General features: G+C 45.1%; 1 protein-coding gene across 1 annotated transcript in view; it reads right to left on the minus strand.

The window, feature by feature from the left end:
* Positions 1-3,101: 3,101 nt before the first annotated feature.
* Positions 3,102-17,885, minus strand: part of LOC311141833 (serine/threonine-protein kinase TAO3-like) — a 32,022-nt gene continuing 17,238 nt past the window's right edge. Inside the window, exons 12-18 of the mRNA XM_084177323.1 lie at positions 11,286-11,522; positions 10,720-10,848; positions 8,813-9,016; positions 7,562-7,801; positions 6,955-7,167; positions 6,259-6,441; positions 3,102-4,620 (exon numbers count right to left, since the gene is read on the minus strand). Of these exons, the coding sequence (XP_084033449.1) occupies positions 4,459-4,620; positions 6,259-6,441; positions 6,955-7,167; positions 7,562-7,801; positions 8,813-9,016; positions 10,720-10,848; positions 11,286-11,522 (1,368 nt within the window). The 3' untranslated portion in view covers positions 3,102-4,458. The remainder of the gene's footprint in view (positions 4,621-6,258; positions 6,442-6,954; positions 7,168-7,561; positions 7,802-8,812; positions 9,017-10,719; positions 10,849-11,285; positions 11,523-17,885) is intronic.

A 17,885-nucleotide genomic window follows, 5' to 3' on the forward strand; every position in this document is an offset into this window, starting at 1 on the left:
TGCGATGCAGTGCCTTAGACCACTGCGCCACTCAGGAGACTAGTGTTTAGTGTTGCGTTGTGTAGTGGCTTTGCTGGCATGCATAAAACAATAAAAAAATGTTTTTGCCCCACCAAGATTTACATGCTAAGGTCATGTAACTGTCTGTTACTGTACATGCAATATGCTTTGTGGACTTCACTGGACAGAGGTTGCTATCCGGTTTTGTGATAAAACAAAGGTGTGGTAGAATTTATTCTGCCGCTGTGTCTTCTTATTGTCTCTGCCTTTAGGCCTATATATCACAGTCACAAGGCATATGAATTAACAGGATTTATAGAGCAAACAACTCAATAATCACAACGCAGGTTGTAATATGGCTTTTTTGGGGGGTGGGGGGCTTGGCTTCCCCAGTGATTTTACCTACGCACCGCTACTGCTTTGCAGTTGGCACTATGTATTTGGGCAGGTAGCGGTCTCCTGGCATCCACCAAACCCAGATTTGTCAATCGGACTGCCATATGCATGATTCATCACTCCAGAGAACGCGTTTCCACTGCTCCAGAGTCCAATGGCGCCAAGCTTTACACCACTCCAGCCGACGCTTGGCATTGCGGATGGTGATCTTAGGCTTGTATGCGGCTGCTCTGCCATGGAAACTAATTTCATGAAGCTCCCGACAAACAGTTATTGTGCTGACGTTGCTTCCAGAGGCAGTTTGGAACGTGGTAGTGAGTGTTGCAACAGAGGACAGACGATTTTTACGCGCTTCAGCGGTCCCATTCTGTGAGCTTGTGAGGCCTACCACTTCGCGGCTGAGCCGTTGTTGCTCATAAATGTTTCCACTTCACAATAACAGCACTTACAGTTGACCGGAGCAGCTCTAGCGGCGCAGAAATGTGATGAACTGACTTGTTGGAAAGGTGACGGTGCCACGTTGAAAGTCACTGAGCTATTCAGTAAGGCCATTCTACTGCCTATGTTTGTCTATGGAGATTGCATGGCTGTGTGCTCGATTTTATACACCCGTCAGCAACGGGTGTGGCTGAAATAGCTGAATCCACTAATTTTAAGGGGTGTCCACATACATTTGTATATATAGTGTACTCCGATAAAAATACATGCCGCGCCCACTACGTGTCACTTGCTACATACCGCGCCTACTGCCATGGAGGCTGCTAGCGCTGTCACTGGCCCACACTCCAACACAGTAGGTGGCGGTAACATTGGATGCCACCACACATAAACCCCACTGAAGAAGAAATCCGGCCTCTGTCTGCCACCTTGCGTTGTTTTTGTTCAAAGCAATTCTGTGTGCTGCTCTCCGGAATCAGTCCTTGCATTTCCTCTTGCAGGACAATAACTGCTTTACATGGTAATTTACTCCTTCCATCATCCTTTTGGAGTATACCAACACCCTCTCTATCCATCATTGACCATGTCACATCTCTGTCTATCTGTCCTCCATGTCTACACAGGTATGTGTGGCTGGTCTATGAGCAGTCAGGCTTCCTCTCCTGCACCGAGCCTGTCCTCAACAACCTCTCTGGAGATAACCGCGGAAAGATCAAGATCCAAGTCTTTCGACAGACATACGGACTAGGAACTCCCGTAGCTGGGACCTGTTATCAGGCAGAATGGGATGACTATGTCCCTAACTCTATGAATAACTGTCTGGAAAATAAACAGACTTGTGAGAAACATGAGTATCCTGAAATTGGCTGCAATAGAAATTGACTTGTGAGTATCGTGGGATTCACATTATGTAGCTAAACTACAGAAACCCCAACAACAATGAAGCCTTTTTTGTTTGTGCCACTCACTTTACAATTGTGTACAGTGAGCAATGACCTACACTACCGTTCAAAAGTTTGGGGTCATTTAGTTTCTCAAACTAGACACTCTAATGTATTTGTCCTCTTGCTCAGTTGTGCACCGGGGCCTCCCACTTCTCTCTCTATTCTGGTTAGAGCCAGTTTGCGCTGTTCTGTGAAGGGAGTAGTAGACATCGTTGTACGAGATCTTCAGTTTCTTGGCAATTTCTCGCATGGAATAGCCTTAATTTCTCAGAACAAGAATAGACTGACAAGTTTCAGAAGAAAGTTATTTGTTTCAGGCCATTTTGAGCCTGTAATCAAACCCACAATTGCTGATGTTCCAGATACTCAACTAGTCTCAAGAAGGCCTGTTTTATTGCTTCTTTAATCAGCACAACAGTTTTCAGCTGTGCTAACATAATTGCAAAAGGGTTTTCTAATGATCAATTAGCCTTTTAAAATGATAAACTTGGATTAACAAACACAACATGCCATTGGAACACAGGACTGATGGTTGCTGATAATGGGTCTCTGTACGCCTATGTAGATATTCCATTAAAAATCAGCCGTTTCCAGCTACAATAGCCATTTACAACATTAACAATGTCTACACTGTATTTCTGATCAATTTGACGTTATTTTAATGGACAATTTTTTTTATTTTCTTTCGAAAACAAGGACATTTCTAAGTGACCCCAAACTTTTGAACGGTAGTGTATATCTTGTCATGTTACCCCATTGAAAATTAATCTCTCACTATCCCCATGATCAGTCACAATAAAACAACTCATAATCTAGTGTTGGGTTCTATTCTTTGTAAGCATTCTCATTTACTAGTGTGTTTACAGTTTGAATTAGTTACTCCCCATAACATCAGTTTTCCTGTTTGTAGACACTGGCAATGGTGCTGGAGATAATTCATATGAGAATGTGCCGAAGTGCCCCTGAAAACAAATCCTGAGCCTGCACAAACCATGGCAGAATTCCAAAAATGGAAAATGCATTCAGTAGTGGACCTTGAATGTGACCAAGCTGACCTGTATCTGTAGAGAACAATCAATGTCAGCTGACACAATATGTGTAAAAAATACACATTTACTGCCATGCACTTTGAGCCTTGAGGTGCTGTTTATGTATTAAACATATACTTTACTGTAACCAAGTCTGATCTAATAAATTGTTATCTATTGAATAGCCATAGTAATAAACCACATGGGAGCATAGATTGCAGTGTGATGAGTCTCTTTACCATGTGCAGATAAGGAAATTAATAAAATATGCATCCAATAAAGTCAAAACTTTGTGTGATGAGCACTTTATTTACAAATATAATTAAAAGCTTGGATGACAGACTCATGCTCTCTTAATCCTGGAAAACAAAATTAAAGTGCATGCAATAATAAAGCATTTATTTTACTGATCTGGTTTATAAGAAAATACACAGCATGTGGAGGTTAAAGCAAAAAGAATGATTCATTTCAGATGGACATTTCAGAGCAAGAAACCAATTGCCCGATTGATTTGCCTTTCAAATACTGAACGAAGAGGAAGGAGAAAAATCTAATTATTATTATTTTAAATTGATTTGAGTAACAGTTAAAATAGTACAATACGAAAATAAGTAAAAGCTCTCCAAAAAATCCTTCTATACACAAAATACATGTCCCTCCCCAAGCCCCGACAAAGCCCTTTGTGCTACCTTGGAGTAGGGATTCACATGGGTCTGTGTCTGGAATGACACCCTATTCCCTACATAGTGCACTATTTTATATACTATATAGTGCACTAACCAGAGCCCCAAAACTACTGCACTACATAGGGAATAGTGTGTCATTGACTCAACCATGTGGTATTCACATTACCTGCCAGTGCAGAGAATCAGTATGATACAGTGGAGTACCAGGGTGCATTGCAAGTCTCCCTCCTCAGTGTCTCATGTCAAGTCAATAATCAAATTCTCTCCAAAGAAGGAGTCACATTTATTTACTGTACCATTATGTAGACTATGACTTTAAACATGTTCTCAACGTATCAAATTGCTTTAAATTTTCCATAAAAATTTCCTGAAGAATATAAAAAGCAAAAAGAGTTGAATGAACTGGAAGCAGCGCCAAGAAGACAATAAGGCTGCAGAAGGAGGACCAGTTTGTTTTTAGGTTTTCGGCTTTAGGTTTTTGCACAGCTTGAACAAATGATTAACCTCTAATGCATGATCATTGAGCAACACAATATTATTCACTTCTATTGTCTCTTATTCTCTCCCTCTGGTTTCCGTCATCATTACACAAGAAACAGGAACACTGTGACATTGTATTGTTATTCTTTAAAACAAAGACAACCTAGGAAGTTATCCAGCACTTTTTGTCATCTTGTGACGGACACCACGAGAGAGGGGGGCCCGTTGGTTTTAGACCAGCACAGGCGTTCGGCTGGTTTGTGTGTGGCTGGTGTGTGTGTACACTCACATTTATGTGTGTGTGTGTATATATGTGTGTGTGTGTGTGTGTGTGTGTGTGTGTGTGTGTGTACATCAGTAGCTAAAGACCCTAACTGCCCGGTCCAACCAAAACCAGATCAGGTCAAATCAGGTCAAGGGTCTGAGGAGGAACAGGAGGGTCGTCAGACCAGACGATGAAGACTGAGGTCACCAGGGCTGGCCTAGTCATCTGTAGTCGTCCTTGGGGGGGTCCAGGGCCCCCAGATTACCGAAGCCCAGTCGGAGGCTCTCCATGTCGAACGTGTCGATCTCTCTCTCCTGGCGATCCAGCAGGTGCTTGATCCTCTCTGTACGCTCCTTCTGAAGGGAAGCCAGCTCCTCTTCAATCTACAAAACCACAACTTAGTTAATTAAACTAGTGGAAGCAAGAGCATTTGGAACCACAATATACTGAAGTAAGGTATGAGTATTGCAGAGTTTGACCTGCAAGGGCCAATGTAGTGTGTGTGCAGGCTTTTTTAGGTTTTTGCTTAAGCTAGGAGGGTAAGCGTTGATTTGAAATTCAGCATGAATTTGTAACCACTCCACCAACTAACTACAGACAGAAATACACCTGCACTAGCCATGAGTAGGGCCAAACACAATTTACTGTCAATCAATCCATTACAGCCGTTGTCTGCATCTTTAATCAATAAATATTAGCTGTTCATATTTCATTTTCAGCGTTTGGTATAGATTGATTCAATTCCATAATGCCTTTAGATACAGATTACATCTGGCCCCTGAGTCACGCTGTCCAGACAGTGGAACAAAATCTGCAGTCAGCACTTCTCTGGAAGCATATGAGTCTGGGGTGTGTTCATTAGGAACCAAATGGAAGACAAACTGAAACAGGGAGGGACTACCTGAACTGGTCCAATAAGAAATGCTCATTTTTGTTTTCAGTTGCAGAACGCTTTAAAACATCTCCAGTTGTGTGTTCTGATTAATACAACCCTGATACAGGGTTAACAATGACATCACCTGATCCAGACAGCCTGCAGGGCAACAGATAGACACCAGATGGCGCCACACTACCACTGGTTGCATAATACTGTAATGATACTACTGTAGGCTACTGCCTGGGCAACAGAAACTGGATCAGGGCGGCATGTTCCTTTGTTGTCAAGGAACTATATAGCGATGACATCATTGCCTTGGAAAAACATAGTATTCAAGAATTGAAAAAAATCTATTCTGACTGATAAAGTGGCCTATAGTGATTTGAATTTATGCAATACCAGGCCATCACCATCCACTGTTCAGATGTAAATGGTCAACAGCGGGGTACAGAAGTATTGAGTGGGGAGAAGAGGTGAAAGTGAAGGTGTTGTGACTCCAGATTGTAGAACACAGAAAGGAGTGCATGACTCAATGACTCAATTAATACAATAGTAAGTCATGTCTTATTGTTATGGATGACCATATTACATAATCAAATTTTTTAACACACTGGTTAGGATTAAAATGTAGAACATGTTGTAAGAATAATACAACACTAACATGTTGGGAGTTTGCAACAAAAGCTGAGAGCATGACAAATGATTTGGGCCTCAGTTACAAAGTAGTAGTGAGTGAAATCTGTGTCAAATAAAAGTGAAGTCTGTCTGTCTCTGTGGGTGCGTGTTGATTCTGCTTCCAGCACGTTGTGCTCCACAAGGGCTCTGCCTGCATGAGTGTGTATATCTGTGTCTGTCTGCGTTCTGTGCATCTGTCTGGGTGTAGTCCCCTGTAGCTCAGTTGGTAGAGCATGGCGCTTGCAACGCCAGGGTTGTGGGTTCGTTTCCCACGGGGGGCCAGTATGAAAATGTATGCACTCACTAACTGTAAGTCGCTCTGGATAAGAGCGTCTGCTAAATGACTAAAATGTATCTGTGTCTGTTTTTGCTCCTCCCGACCTCTTCACCTTTTGTTCTAGGTGTGTATGTGTGTGTCCGTCTGTCTGTCCGTATCAGTCAGTCACTCCCCCCTCCTTGACACCTCTACCTTTTGTTCGAGGTGGGCTCTGCGCAGCGACACCTTCTGCTCCAGCTTCTGCTGCTCTCTGTCGTGCTGGGCCTCGGTCTGCATCTTGATCTTACTCTGGTAGGCATTCAGCAGCTCCATCTCCTGCTGCAGCTGCTGCCTCAGAGCCTGGCACTCGGCTTCCTGGGCCTCGTCCAGACGCAGCTGACAGGGGGAGAAATAAAGAGAAGACCCCAACAGAAAAAGGGGGAGTAAAGAGAGAGAGAGAGAGAGAGAGAGAGAAAAAAAAGGAAACACGGGGGGAGGGGTGGGGGTGGGAGGGAGGGAGAGGGAATAGAAGAGGCGAAGAGTGGGGAAAGAGATGAAGAGAGAGGGGCAGTGAAGAGGAGAGAAAAGAGAGAGGAAGAAGCGAGGAGAAAAGGAAATAGATGAGACCGGACAAGTGATGGGAATAAGAGAAGCAAAGAGGGTTACAAACTCCTACAATGACTTAAATCTCCTATGCCTTGGGGCCTAAGATTATTTAATTCCCCTATGGAACTATTTTTAATGTCAGATATGAGTTAATAAGATCTTTGACATTGATATGAATTAGTTCTTTGAGATTGTCATAAAGGAAATTATCAAATGTCAACTTCTTAGTTGAAAACAAAATGTAGTTAGTAATCCCAACTATCGGGCATCAAAACACCCATTCTCCATTTTGTGCCGACTCACCGCCTGCGATGCCATCATCTCATTGATGCTCTGTTCGTACTGCTCGGCCAGGATGGCCAGTTTCCTGGTCTGCTCCTCCTTCAGGGCCTTGAGCACCGTCTTGTGCTCGCTCTTGGGCGTCACCTCCATCTGGCGGTGTCTCAGGGCCTTGTACTGCTTGGTCTGGACCTTACACGTGTCCTGGAACTGCTTCTTAATCTGCAGCTCCATGGCCTGGTGGAGATGGAGATTGGAACGTGTGTTAGTTAGGTGAACAAGGAGTGTTAAACACAAGCACACACAGAGTTGGATTTTAGGGATCCTGTTGACCCAATTACATTCAGTTTCTACTATCTGTTCTTTGCCTGTCCAAATATGTTTCAACTTCTGATGAATGCAATGGCTTGTTACGTTGAAGATTTTTGTAGCCAACACTGAGGATTTCCCTTTTTCCAGGAATGCGTGCACTAGGTGCACCCCCCTAACCCTCACCTTGAGGTTAATGGTCTGCTGTTTCACCATGTCTTGCCCTATATAATCTGCTACCTGGTTAGATCAGAGCCTTTTCCTGGAGAACACCTAATGTAGCTACCAATGTAGCAATCACATTCCCAGGGCTGATCCGCACCTTGAGGTTCTTGGGTTGCTGCCGTAGCTCCAGAACGTGTTTGCGGTGGAGCTCTCTCTCGCGGCGGTTGTTGTACTCTATCTGGTTCTCCAGTTCTGTCTGATGCTGAAGGCGGATCAGGTCCATGCGGAGCTTCTGAAGGGTCTTCAGCTGACGATGCTCCAGCTCCTGGGTCGACTCGTCATGTCTGATCAGCATGGCATGTTCCATCTCCTTCTGGGTCTTCTTCTTGTTCAGCTCCTGATCAGAGTGAGAGAGAGAGAGAGAGGGGGAGGGAGAGAGAGATATGGAGAGAGGAGGGAGAGAGAGAGAGATATGGAGAGAGAGGGAGGGAGAGAGGGAGAAATGGAGAGAGAGGGGGAAGGGGAGAAGGAGAGGGAGGAAGAGATAGGAATTATCATGGCCATCCATGACACAAACTTTGCTTTTGTATGGGAAAGGACATTTGGTCTGGAGCATCAGTGTCACATGGTGGACATTGGTCATTGCAGACACTAGACTACACTTAAATTCTTTGTGCATTTGTTTTCGGCTTTTTCAAGGTTCCTATTGTCCTACTATGCGACAACAATGTCACTAGGTAAATAACATCTCAAGCACAACAGTGCCACCATACTATAGGCAATAACACACAGACACTATATCCAAATACTCCTAAACATCTCCCTTATTTCTATCCTTCAAGTCTATGAGAGGAGCAGCTTTAGGGCTGGTTGGGTTTTGGTAGCCTGATCCCAGGACTGTTTGGGCTGAGTGGACAAGACAGTACAAGCAGATCTTGGACCAGGCTAGCTTTAGGGTATCATCCAATGTGCCCCTAGGTTTCAGGTGGATGGTCATGTAAGGTCTCAGACCTCCTAATACTTTCCTACTCCCCCCTCCTGATTTACAGAGTAGATTAGGAGATTACTGCATTGTTGCCCTGCTTATACTTCATAATCTGCACCACTTCTCAGTGCTTTCCACAAAACAAATGGAATACGGATATTGGTCGAAGAACTCTTGTTTTTCATGTTACAGGTGCCATTCAAGGACAACATTGACCATGTTAATGTTATAGATAATCAGTTGGAGTTGGACATGTGATTTTCATATCCCTATTGGATTGCAGTGTTCACTGCACACCACTACAGACTGAACTTGAACTAAAATGTGTGTACATCCAAACAACAAACATCCCACTGATTCTCCACAAGTGTCATCCACTCCTCCTTGCCTCTCGTTTGAAATCTGTACACCTATATAATATACCTCTCGTATCTGCTCCTGTTCAAACTCGTGCCTCTTGATCATGACTTTGCGTTTGAAGCCTCTGCAGTTCCTGTCGTAAAAGACTCTCTGTTGGCCCAGGAGATGGGCCTCCTCCTCAGCCTGGCTGTGCTGCAAGTTCTCCTTGTGCTTCGACAGGCGCTCCTGCTTCTCCTTCTTAGGGGTGTGGTGGTCCTCGTTCATCTCCTGAAGGGATGGAGATTGAAGATAGATTAAGGTTAATATATATATACACACAGTGCTGTGAAAAAGTATTTGCCCCCTTTCCAATTTTTTCTACTTTTGCATATTTTTGATACTGAATGTTATCAGATCTTCAACCAAAACCTAATATTAGATAAAGGGAACCCGAGTGAACAAATAACACAACAATTACATACTTTTTTCATTTATTTCATAAACAAAGTTATGCAACACCCAATGCCCCTGTGTGAAAAAGTAATTGCCCCCTTACACTCAATAACTGATTGTGCCACCTTTAGCTGCAATGACTCCAACCAAATTCTTCCTGTAGTTGTTGATCAGTCTCTCATGTCGCTGTGGAGGAATTCTCGCCCACTCTTCCATGCAGAACTGCTGTGGGTTTTCAAGCATGATCTGCTCGTTTCAAGTCCTGCCACAACATCTCAATTGGAATTAGGACTTTGACTTTTTGGCTTTTTAGCGATTTTCATGTAGACTTGATTGTGTGTTTTGGATCATTGTCTTGCTGCATGACCCAGTTGCGCTTCAGCTTCAGCTTCAGCTCACAGATGGATGGTCTGACATTCTCCTGTAGAATTCTCTGATGCAGAGCAGAATTCATGGATCCTTCTATTAAGGTCCTGAGGCAGCAAAGCATCCCCAAACCATCACACTATCACCACCATGCTTGACTTTTGGTATGAGTCTCTTACTGTGGAAAGCAGTGTTTGGTTTTCGACAGGCATAATGGGACCCATGCCGTTCAAAAAGTTATACTTTTTTAATCATCTGTCCATAGAACATTCTTCCAAGAGTCTTGATGATCACCCAGGTGTTTCCAGGTCATTTTGTTGGCAAACTTTAGTCAACATTTCAGTACCTCTGTCACTAATTTCTGACTCAGGCTGCATCACAGAAATTCTGTTTTTGGGTGAACTATCCCTGCAGTTAGTGTCTGTCCCCATTCGGTTTCATGGATGTTATGGTAAATCCATGGCTGTATCCCAAATGGTACCCTATTACAATTTTAGTGCACTACTTCTGGACTCTGGTCAAAAGTAGTGCACTATATAGGGAATAGGGTGCCATTGGGGGCACACACCATGTCTTAATACACTCTCTAGCTAAAAACACTTTATTAAGTGTATTAGATCCCTGATCTCTCTGTGTGGAATGATTCATCTCTACCTACAGTTTGTTGGGATATATATCAATCCAGGCCAACAATGCCTCTTAACAGAGATGTTCTAGATCCGGTCACTAAGTGAAACATGACGTATCCAACAATCCACAGCAATGGCTCCAGTTTTGAGAAATAGTGTGTCAAGGTTCTTAGAAACAAAAACACAACTTGTGTGTGTGTGTGTGTGTGCGCGTGTGTGTAGTGAGTAGGAGGGATGACTCAGCTCCTTCTCAGTAAAAGGCATGACGGACATACTGTACTTGTGTATGTTTGTGTGTATTTGCAAGTGTGTGTGTGTGTATTCGGAGGAGGGCTGATACTACCCAGCACAATACACATCATATCGAATGTATCATTCTATAGTCTCTTGTGATACAGGGTTCTGAGATTAGTCATACTATACAAGAGGCAGGGGAAGAGGGGGGTACAGTATTAGCTAGCTAGTGGACACAAACAGACACACAGCTAGTGGCAGGAAACAGGGGGCTGGCTAGAGGACATAAACAAACATAGCGTTGCGGACCTCTTTAATCTTCTCTTTGCAGAGCTTGTACTGCTTCTTCTGATTATCTAGGAAGGTGGTGAGCTCCTTCTTCTGCTGGGCCACTATCTGCTGCTGGAACTTCCTCTCGTCTGCTGACGTTGTCTTCATCTGAGGGGAGGGGGGAGAGAGAGAGGCAGAGATGTTAGTTAGCTGTGAAGGGGCCTCGTATGGGAGAGAGCAGAAGAGGGACAAAACAAATGGCTAATGTTGTTTTGCTAGCTAGCTTTCTGGAGGGCATGCTGGATCATGGAGGTTAGCCTAGTTTGCAGAGTTACAGATGACCTAGTTTGCTTTTTAACATCTTCTCGACATTGAGTGGCAGCAATGCCCAACCCATAACATGAGTGAGTTGCCCTCTCCCCAAAGTAAAGAGGTTAACATCCCCATACCTCCCCAGACCCCTTCTCTGTGAGGACGGCATGGCACTTCTCCAGGACAAGCCAGTTTCTCTAGGTCAGGACCCCCAACCACTCCCCTCCCTGGACCCCCCCCCAACCACTCCCCTCCCTAGACCCCCCCCCCCCCCCCCCCCGCACCAAACCTACCTCTTTGTCACAGTGGACGGCATGTCTCTTAGCTAGTTTCTCCAGCTCTATGTAGGCATTGTTGGCCTGGGTCTCCACCTCCTTCTGCAGCTTCAGTCGGTGTTCGTCCATCTCTGCCTTCAGCTTGTTCTCCAGAGCAATCAGCTGCTTCTGGTGCTGCCGTCTCATACGTTTATACCCGGACATCTGCTCCCGCAGCTCATTCTCCTGCTCATGCTCATGGATCTGCTTGGTCACCTGGTGAAGGGAAAGGTTCAGTGAGGTCAATGAGGGCAGAGATCAGAGGTCAAACGTTAAAGGTGTACAGCCAGGGGTGGTGTTCAGGAAACTGATGGTATGCAGGCAACCACTAGTGGGGAAACTGGAACAGAGCCCTAGCAGGTATACCATGCTAGGAGAACCTCAACATTGGTCTTCAAGGTTTAGCAGTTCCCTGTTCATGCAGATTTGATGTCATTCCAACTGGTTACTCAGCTTAGATTGACCTTATGAGTGGACTAAGATGTAATGTGAACCATGAATGAAGTGACAGCTAACAACATTGGATGCATTATCAAAGCCCGGATCAACATCCAGAGAGGATGGAGTTACAACTAAGAATCACAACAAAGAAACACATTAATCTGGCAGTCAGAGATGTACATTCTATACACTCAATAGAGAGCGATAATAGGGAGCTGATCAAAGCGGTTTGAGAGGCTTTAACGAAGTCAAGTCACACCGACCGCTTAGCTTATAACACCGCCCTGCCGACTGATCAATCCCCCTATACAGTACAAAGACAACCAACACCAATGCTCTTGACCACTGCATTATTACCAGCCTCACAACAATCTAACAGGTGCGACCTGTAAAAACTTCCCCTGAACCGAGTGAGATGGGAGACATTTGTCAACGGCCTATGTTCCTCATAAGTGCCAAGGGCTTAAGCCAAGTAAATCAAAATCACAACAATATAAAGAGTTAAGAGGACAAACAAACCAAACCTGACAAAAGGGACTATCCGGGTCCCCATAGTAGTCGTTCATCTTCTCATAACTCATCTTCTTAAGGCCAAGCATCATGGCGACGTTCATGTTCAACAACCGTCCGAGCATCCAGAAACCCTGTGTGGCATTTCCTACACCCGAACCCCTCAGCTCAGCTTTACCCAGCCCAGCAACAAACTGGCAAGAACCGCGCTGGTTGGTTTACGTTTAGACAAACGACGTTGGACAAACACAGGGGCAGCTACACAGGGGCAGGCGTGTGAACTGTGAATGAGGGAAGGAGAGGGAGCGGGCTCCATAGGAAGGCAGAACAGAGGGGGCTCTTTGGGGGCAGAGCGGCGCTCGTTCAGCAGGTGGGTCACATGAAAGCCTCATTGAGAGAGGGAGAGAGAGAGGGAGAGAGGGTGTCAGAAACGAAGACGGGGGGGGCTGAGAAAAGGAGAGAGAGAGGGAGAATGAGAGGGAGAGAGAGGGTGAGAAAGAGGGAGATCCCCTCCTAATCTAGCTGAATCAATACCCCTACTGTAATGCAGGGCCAATCCTAGTCACTTGCTTTCTGCCACCAAGAGCCAAGTCACGTCATGTGACCACCATTCACACAGCCTGGCTCAAAGAAGGGAATCACGCTCCAGGGGGAACACTTCCAGGTCAAAGGTTATTAAGCCATTGGATTGGGACACCAGGTGGAAGGACCTTTTGATTGGTTTATTTGTTTAGTTGACCTTTTGTCAGGTCAGCCACTAAGTCAATGACCTGGTTTATCAAGGGAGCCTTAATGTGTGTTTTGAATGAAGTCGTATTTCTTTTCAACATGTGTTATACTTAGACTTATACACTGATGTAGTATTCTATCTAATTGAAATGTTTAGCCATTTCAAAATGTCACATTGTAAATTGTTCTCTTTCAAAGGAAACAGGATGTTGTACAGTACACTCGGAAAGTATTCAGACCCCTTGAATTGTTCCACATTTTGTTACAGCCTTATTCTAAAATGGATTAAAATATTTTTTCCCCCTCATCAATCTACACACTATACCCCATAATGATAAAGCAAAAACAGGCTTTTAGAATTTTGTATGGAAATATCACATTTACATAAGTATTCAGACCCTTTTCTTAGTACTTTGTTGAAGCACCTTTGGCAGCGATTACAGCCTCGAGTCTTCTTGGATATGACGAAACAAGCTTGGCACACCTGTATTTGGGGAGTTTCTCCCATTCTTCTCTGCAGATCCTCTCAAGCTCTGTCAGGTTGGATGGGGAGCGTCGCTGCACAGCTATTTTCAGGTCTCTCCAGAGATGTTCGATCGGGTTTAAGTCCGGGCTCTGGCTGGGCCAATCAAGGACATTCAGAGACTTTTCCCAAAGCCACTCCTGCTTTGTCTTCGCTGTGTGCTTAGGGTCGTTGTCCTGTTGGAAGGTGAACCTTCGCCCAGTCTGAGGTCCTGAGTGCTCTGGAGCAGGTTTTCATCAAGGATCTCTCTGTACAGTCGTGGTCAAAAGTTTTGAGAATGACACAAATATAAATTTTCACAAAGTCTGCTGCCTCAGTTTTTATGATGGCAATTTGCATATACTCCAGAATGTTATGAAGAGTGATCAGATTAATTGCAATTAATTGCAAAGTCCCTCTTAGCCATGAAAATGAACTTAATCCCAAAAAACATTTCCACTGCATTTCAGCCCTGCCACAAAAGGACCAGCTGACATCATGTCAGTGATTCTCTCGTTAACACAGGTGACAGTGTTGACGAGGACAAGGCTGGAGAGTTGACAAGGACACTCTGTCATGCTGATTGAGTTAGAATAACAGATTGGAAGCTTTAAAAGGAGGGTGGTGCTTGAAATCATTGTTCTTCCTCTGTTAACCATGGTTACCTGCAAGGAAACACGTGCCGTCATCATTGCTTTGCACAAAAAGGGCTTCACAGGCAAGGATATTGCTGCTAGTAAGATTGCACCTAAATCAACCATTTATCGGATCATCAAGAACTTCAAGGAGAGAGGTTCACTTGTTGTGAAGAAGGCTTCAGGGCGCCCAAGAAAGTCTGGCAAGCGCCAGGACCGTCTCCTAAAGTTGATTCAGCTGCGGAATCGGAGCACCACCAGCGCAGAGCTTGCTCAGGAATGGCAGCAAGCAGGTGTGAGTGCATCTGTACGCACAGTGAGGCGAAGACTTCTGGTGTCAAGAAGGGCAGCGAGGAAGCCACTTCTCTCCAGGAAGAACATCTGGGACAGACTGATATTCTGCAAAAGGTACAAGGATTGGACTGCTGAGGACTGGGGAAAGTCATTTTCTCTGATGAATCCCCTTTCCGATTGTTTGGGGCATCCGGAAAAAAGCTTGTCTGGAGAAGACAAGGTGAGCGCTACCATCAGTCCTGTGTCATGCCAACAGTAAAGCATCCTGAGACCATTCATGTGTGGGGTTGCTTCTCAGCCAAGGGAGTGGGCTCACTCACAATTTTGCCTAAGAACACAGCCATTAATAAAGAATGGTACCAACACATCCTCAGAGAGCAACTTCTCCCAACCATCCAAGAACAGTTTGGTGACGAACAATGCCTTTTCCAGCATGATGGAGCACCTTGCCATAAGGCAAAAGTGATAACTAAGTGGCTCGGGGAACAAAACATCGACATTTTGGGTCCATGGCCAGGAAACTCACCAGACCTTAATCCCATTGAGAACTTGTGGTCAATCCTCAAGAGGCGGGTGGGACAAACAAAAACCCACAAATTCTGACAAACTCCAAGCATTGATTATGCAAGAATGGGCTGCCATCAGTCAGGATGTGGCCCATAAGTTAATTGACAGCATGCCAGGGCGGATTGCAGAGGTCTTGAAAAAGAAGGGTCAACACTGCAAATATTGACTCTTTGCATAAACGTAATGTAATTGTCAATAAAAGCCTTTGACACTTATGGAATGCTTGTAATTATACTTCAGTATACTATAGTAACATCTGACAAAAATATCTAAAAACACTGAAGCAGCAAACTTTGTGAAGACCAATAATTGTGTATTTCTCAAAACTTTTGACCACGACTGTACTTTGCTCCGTTCATCTTTCCCTCGATACTGACTAGTCTCCCAGTCCCTGCCACTGAAGAACATCCCCACAGCATGATGCTGTCACCATCATGCTTCACCATAAGGATTTTGCCAGGTTTCCTCCAGACGTGACGCTTGGCATTCAGGCCAAAGAGTTCAATCTTGGTTTCGTCAGACCAGAGGATCTTGTTTCTCATGGTCTAAGAGTCCTTTAAGTGCCTTTTGGCAAACTCCAAGCGGGCTGTCATATGCCTTTTACTGAGGAGTGGCTTCCGTCTGGCTACTCTACCATAAAGGCCTGATTGGTGGAGTACTGCAGAGATGGTTGTCCTTCTGGATGGTTCTCACATCTCCACAGAGGAACTCTGGAGCTCTGTCAGAGTGACTATCGGGTTCTTGGTCAGCTCCCTGACCAAGGCCCTTCTCCCCTGATTGCTCAGTTTGGCTGGGCGGCCAGCTCTAGGAAGAGTCTTGGCGGTTCCAAACTTCTTCAATTTAAGAATGATGGAGGCCACTGTGTTCTTGGGGACCTTCAATGCTGCAGAAATGTTTTGGTATCCTTCGCCAGATCTGTGCCTCGACACAATCCTGTCTCGGAGCTCTACGGACAACTCCTTCAACCTCATGGCTTGTTTTTGCTCTGACATGCACTGTCAACTGTGGGACCTTCTATAGACAGGTGTGTGCCTTTCCAAATCATGTCCAATCCATTGAATATACCACAGGTGGACTCCAATTAAGTTGTAGAAACACATCAAGGATGATCAATGGAAACAGGATGCACCTGAGCTCAATTTCGAGTCTCATAGCAAAGGGTCTGAATACTTATGTAAATAAGGTACCTCTGTTTTTTGTTTTGTTTTTATTTATTAGCAAAAATGTCTAAAAACCTGTTTTGGCTTTGTCATTATGGGGTATTGTGTGTAGATTGATGAGGATTTTTTATTTATTTAATCAATTTTAGAATAAGGCAGTAACGTAACAACATTTGGAAAAAGTCAAGGGGTCTGAATACTTTCCAAATGCACTGTATATAAAAATGTTTGAGGAGAGGATAGGGGAAACAGAGCTTAAGTGACATATGGTGAAGCTATCAGGATGAAGAGATGAAACAGCGGCTTCAGAATGCGCCCCTTCGTACAGTAGTCCTCTCTTCCTGTGGATAAGCTTGGGGCCTCTACATCCCTCTCTGTCTCTGTCTGTCCCCATAGAGAGGACCTCTCTCCTCCTCTCTCTCTGTCCCTCTCCCTCGCTCTACAGTCCTCTCGGTCTGTTCCCATAGAGGACTTCTCTCCCCTCTCCCACTCTCTTTCTCTGTCCCTCCCCCGCTCTCTACATCCCTCTGTCTGTCCCCATAGAGAGGACCTCTCTCCTCCTCTCTTTCTCTGTCCCTCCCCCGCTCTCTACATCCCTCTGTCTGTCCCCATAGAGAGGACCTCTCTCCTCCTCTCTTTCTCTGTCCCTCCCCCGCTCTCTACATCCCTCTGTCTGTCCCCATAGAGAGGACCTCTCTCCTCCTCTCTTTCTCTGTCCCTCCCCCGCTCTCTACATCCCTCTGTCTGTCCCCATAGAGAGGACCTCTCTCCTCCTCTCTTTCTCTGTCCCTCCCCTGCTCTCTACATCCCTCTGTCTGTCCCCATAGAGAGGACCTCTCTCCTCCTCTCTTTCTCTGTCCCTCCCCCGCTCTCTACATCCCTCTGTCTGTCCCCATAGAGAGGACCTCTCTCCTCTTCTCTGTCCCTCCCCCGCTCTCTACATCCCTCTGTCTGTCCCCATAGAGAGGACCTCTCTCCTCCTCTCTTTCTCTGTCCCTCCTCCGCTCTCTACATCCCTCTGTCTGTCCCCATAGAGAGGACCTCTCTCCTCCTCTCTTTCTCTGTCCCTCCCTCGCTCTCTACATCCCTCTGTCTGTCCCCATAGAGAGGACCTCTCTCCTCCTCTCTTTCTCTGTCCCTCCCCCGCTCTCTACATCCCTCTGTCTGTCCCCATAGAGGACCTCTCTCCCCCTCTGTCTCTTTACCTTTCCCTCTCTCTACATTCCTCTCGGTCTTTGTCCCTATAGAAGACCACTGGATAGACTGCCATCCTGAACAGGGACTGTTACTTACAACCAAAACCTTTTGAGATTCATCCAACTTCAAACTGCCAACCAACGCTCCGGTCGACGAAAGGCAAGCCCCTTCCTTTGCCCATGTCTAAATTCTTGTTAGTGTATGACTGGTTCAACACCCAACCGTATCTGACATGTACAACATTTATGCAAAGCATGGTTGGATTGAAACTATTAGCATAGTCTATAGAATAGAGCCATAGATATTCTACGTAAATAAACAAACTAAAGTGCTGTATATGTGGACTAAACCAAAACATCCACAGATCTCAGATGGGCATAAAAGTGTTGATAAATGATATGTTATATTTTAACATCTCTCGCTCTCCCTTTCCCAGTCTGAATGACCTGTAATAACCCCATTCATCCCTCTCTCCTCCAGATGGGGCTCACTATCCCTCTCTTCTCTTTGCCTCTCCTCCCCCCATTGCTCTCCCCTCTTAACC

The sequence above is a fragment of the Coregonus lavaretus genome, assembly GCF_964263955.1.
Source record: "Coregonus lavaretus genome assembly, chromosome: 14".
In the NCBI taxonomy this organism is placed as follows: domain Eukaryota; kingdom Metazoa; phylum Chordata; class Actinopteri; order Salmoniformes; family Salmonidae; genus Coregonus; species Coregonus lavaretus.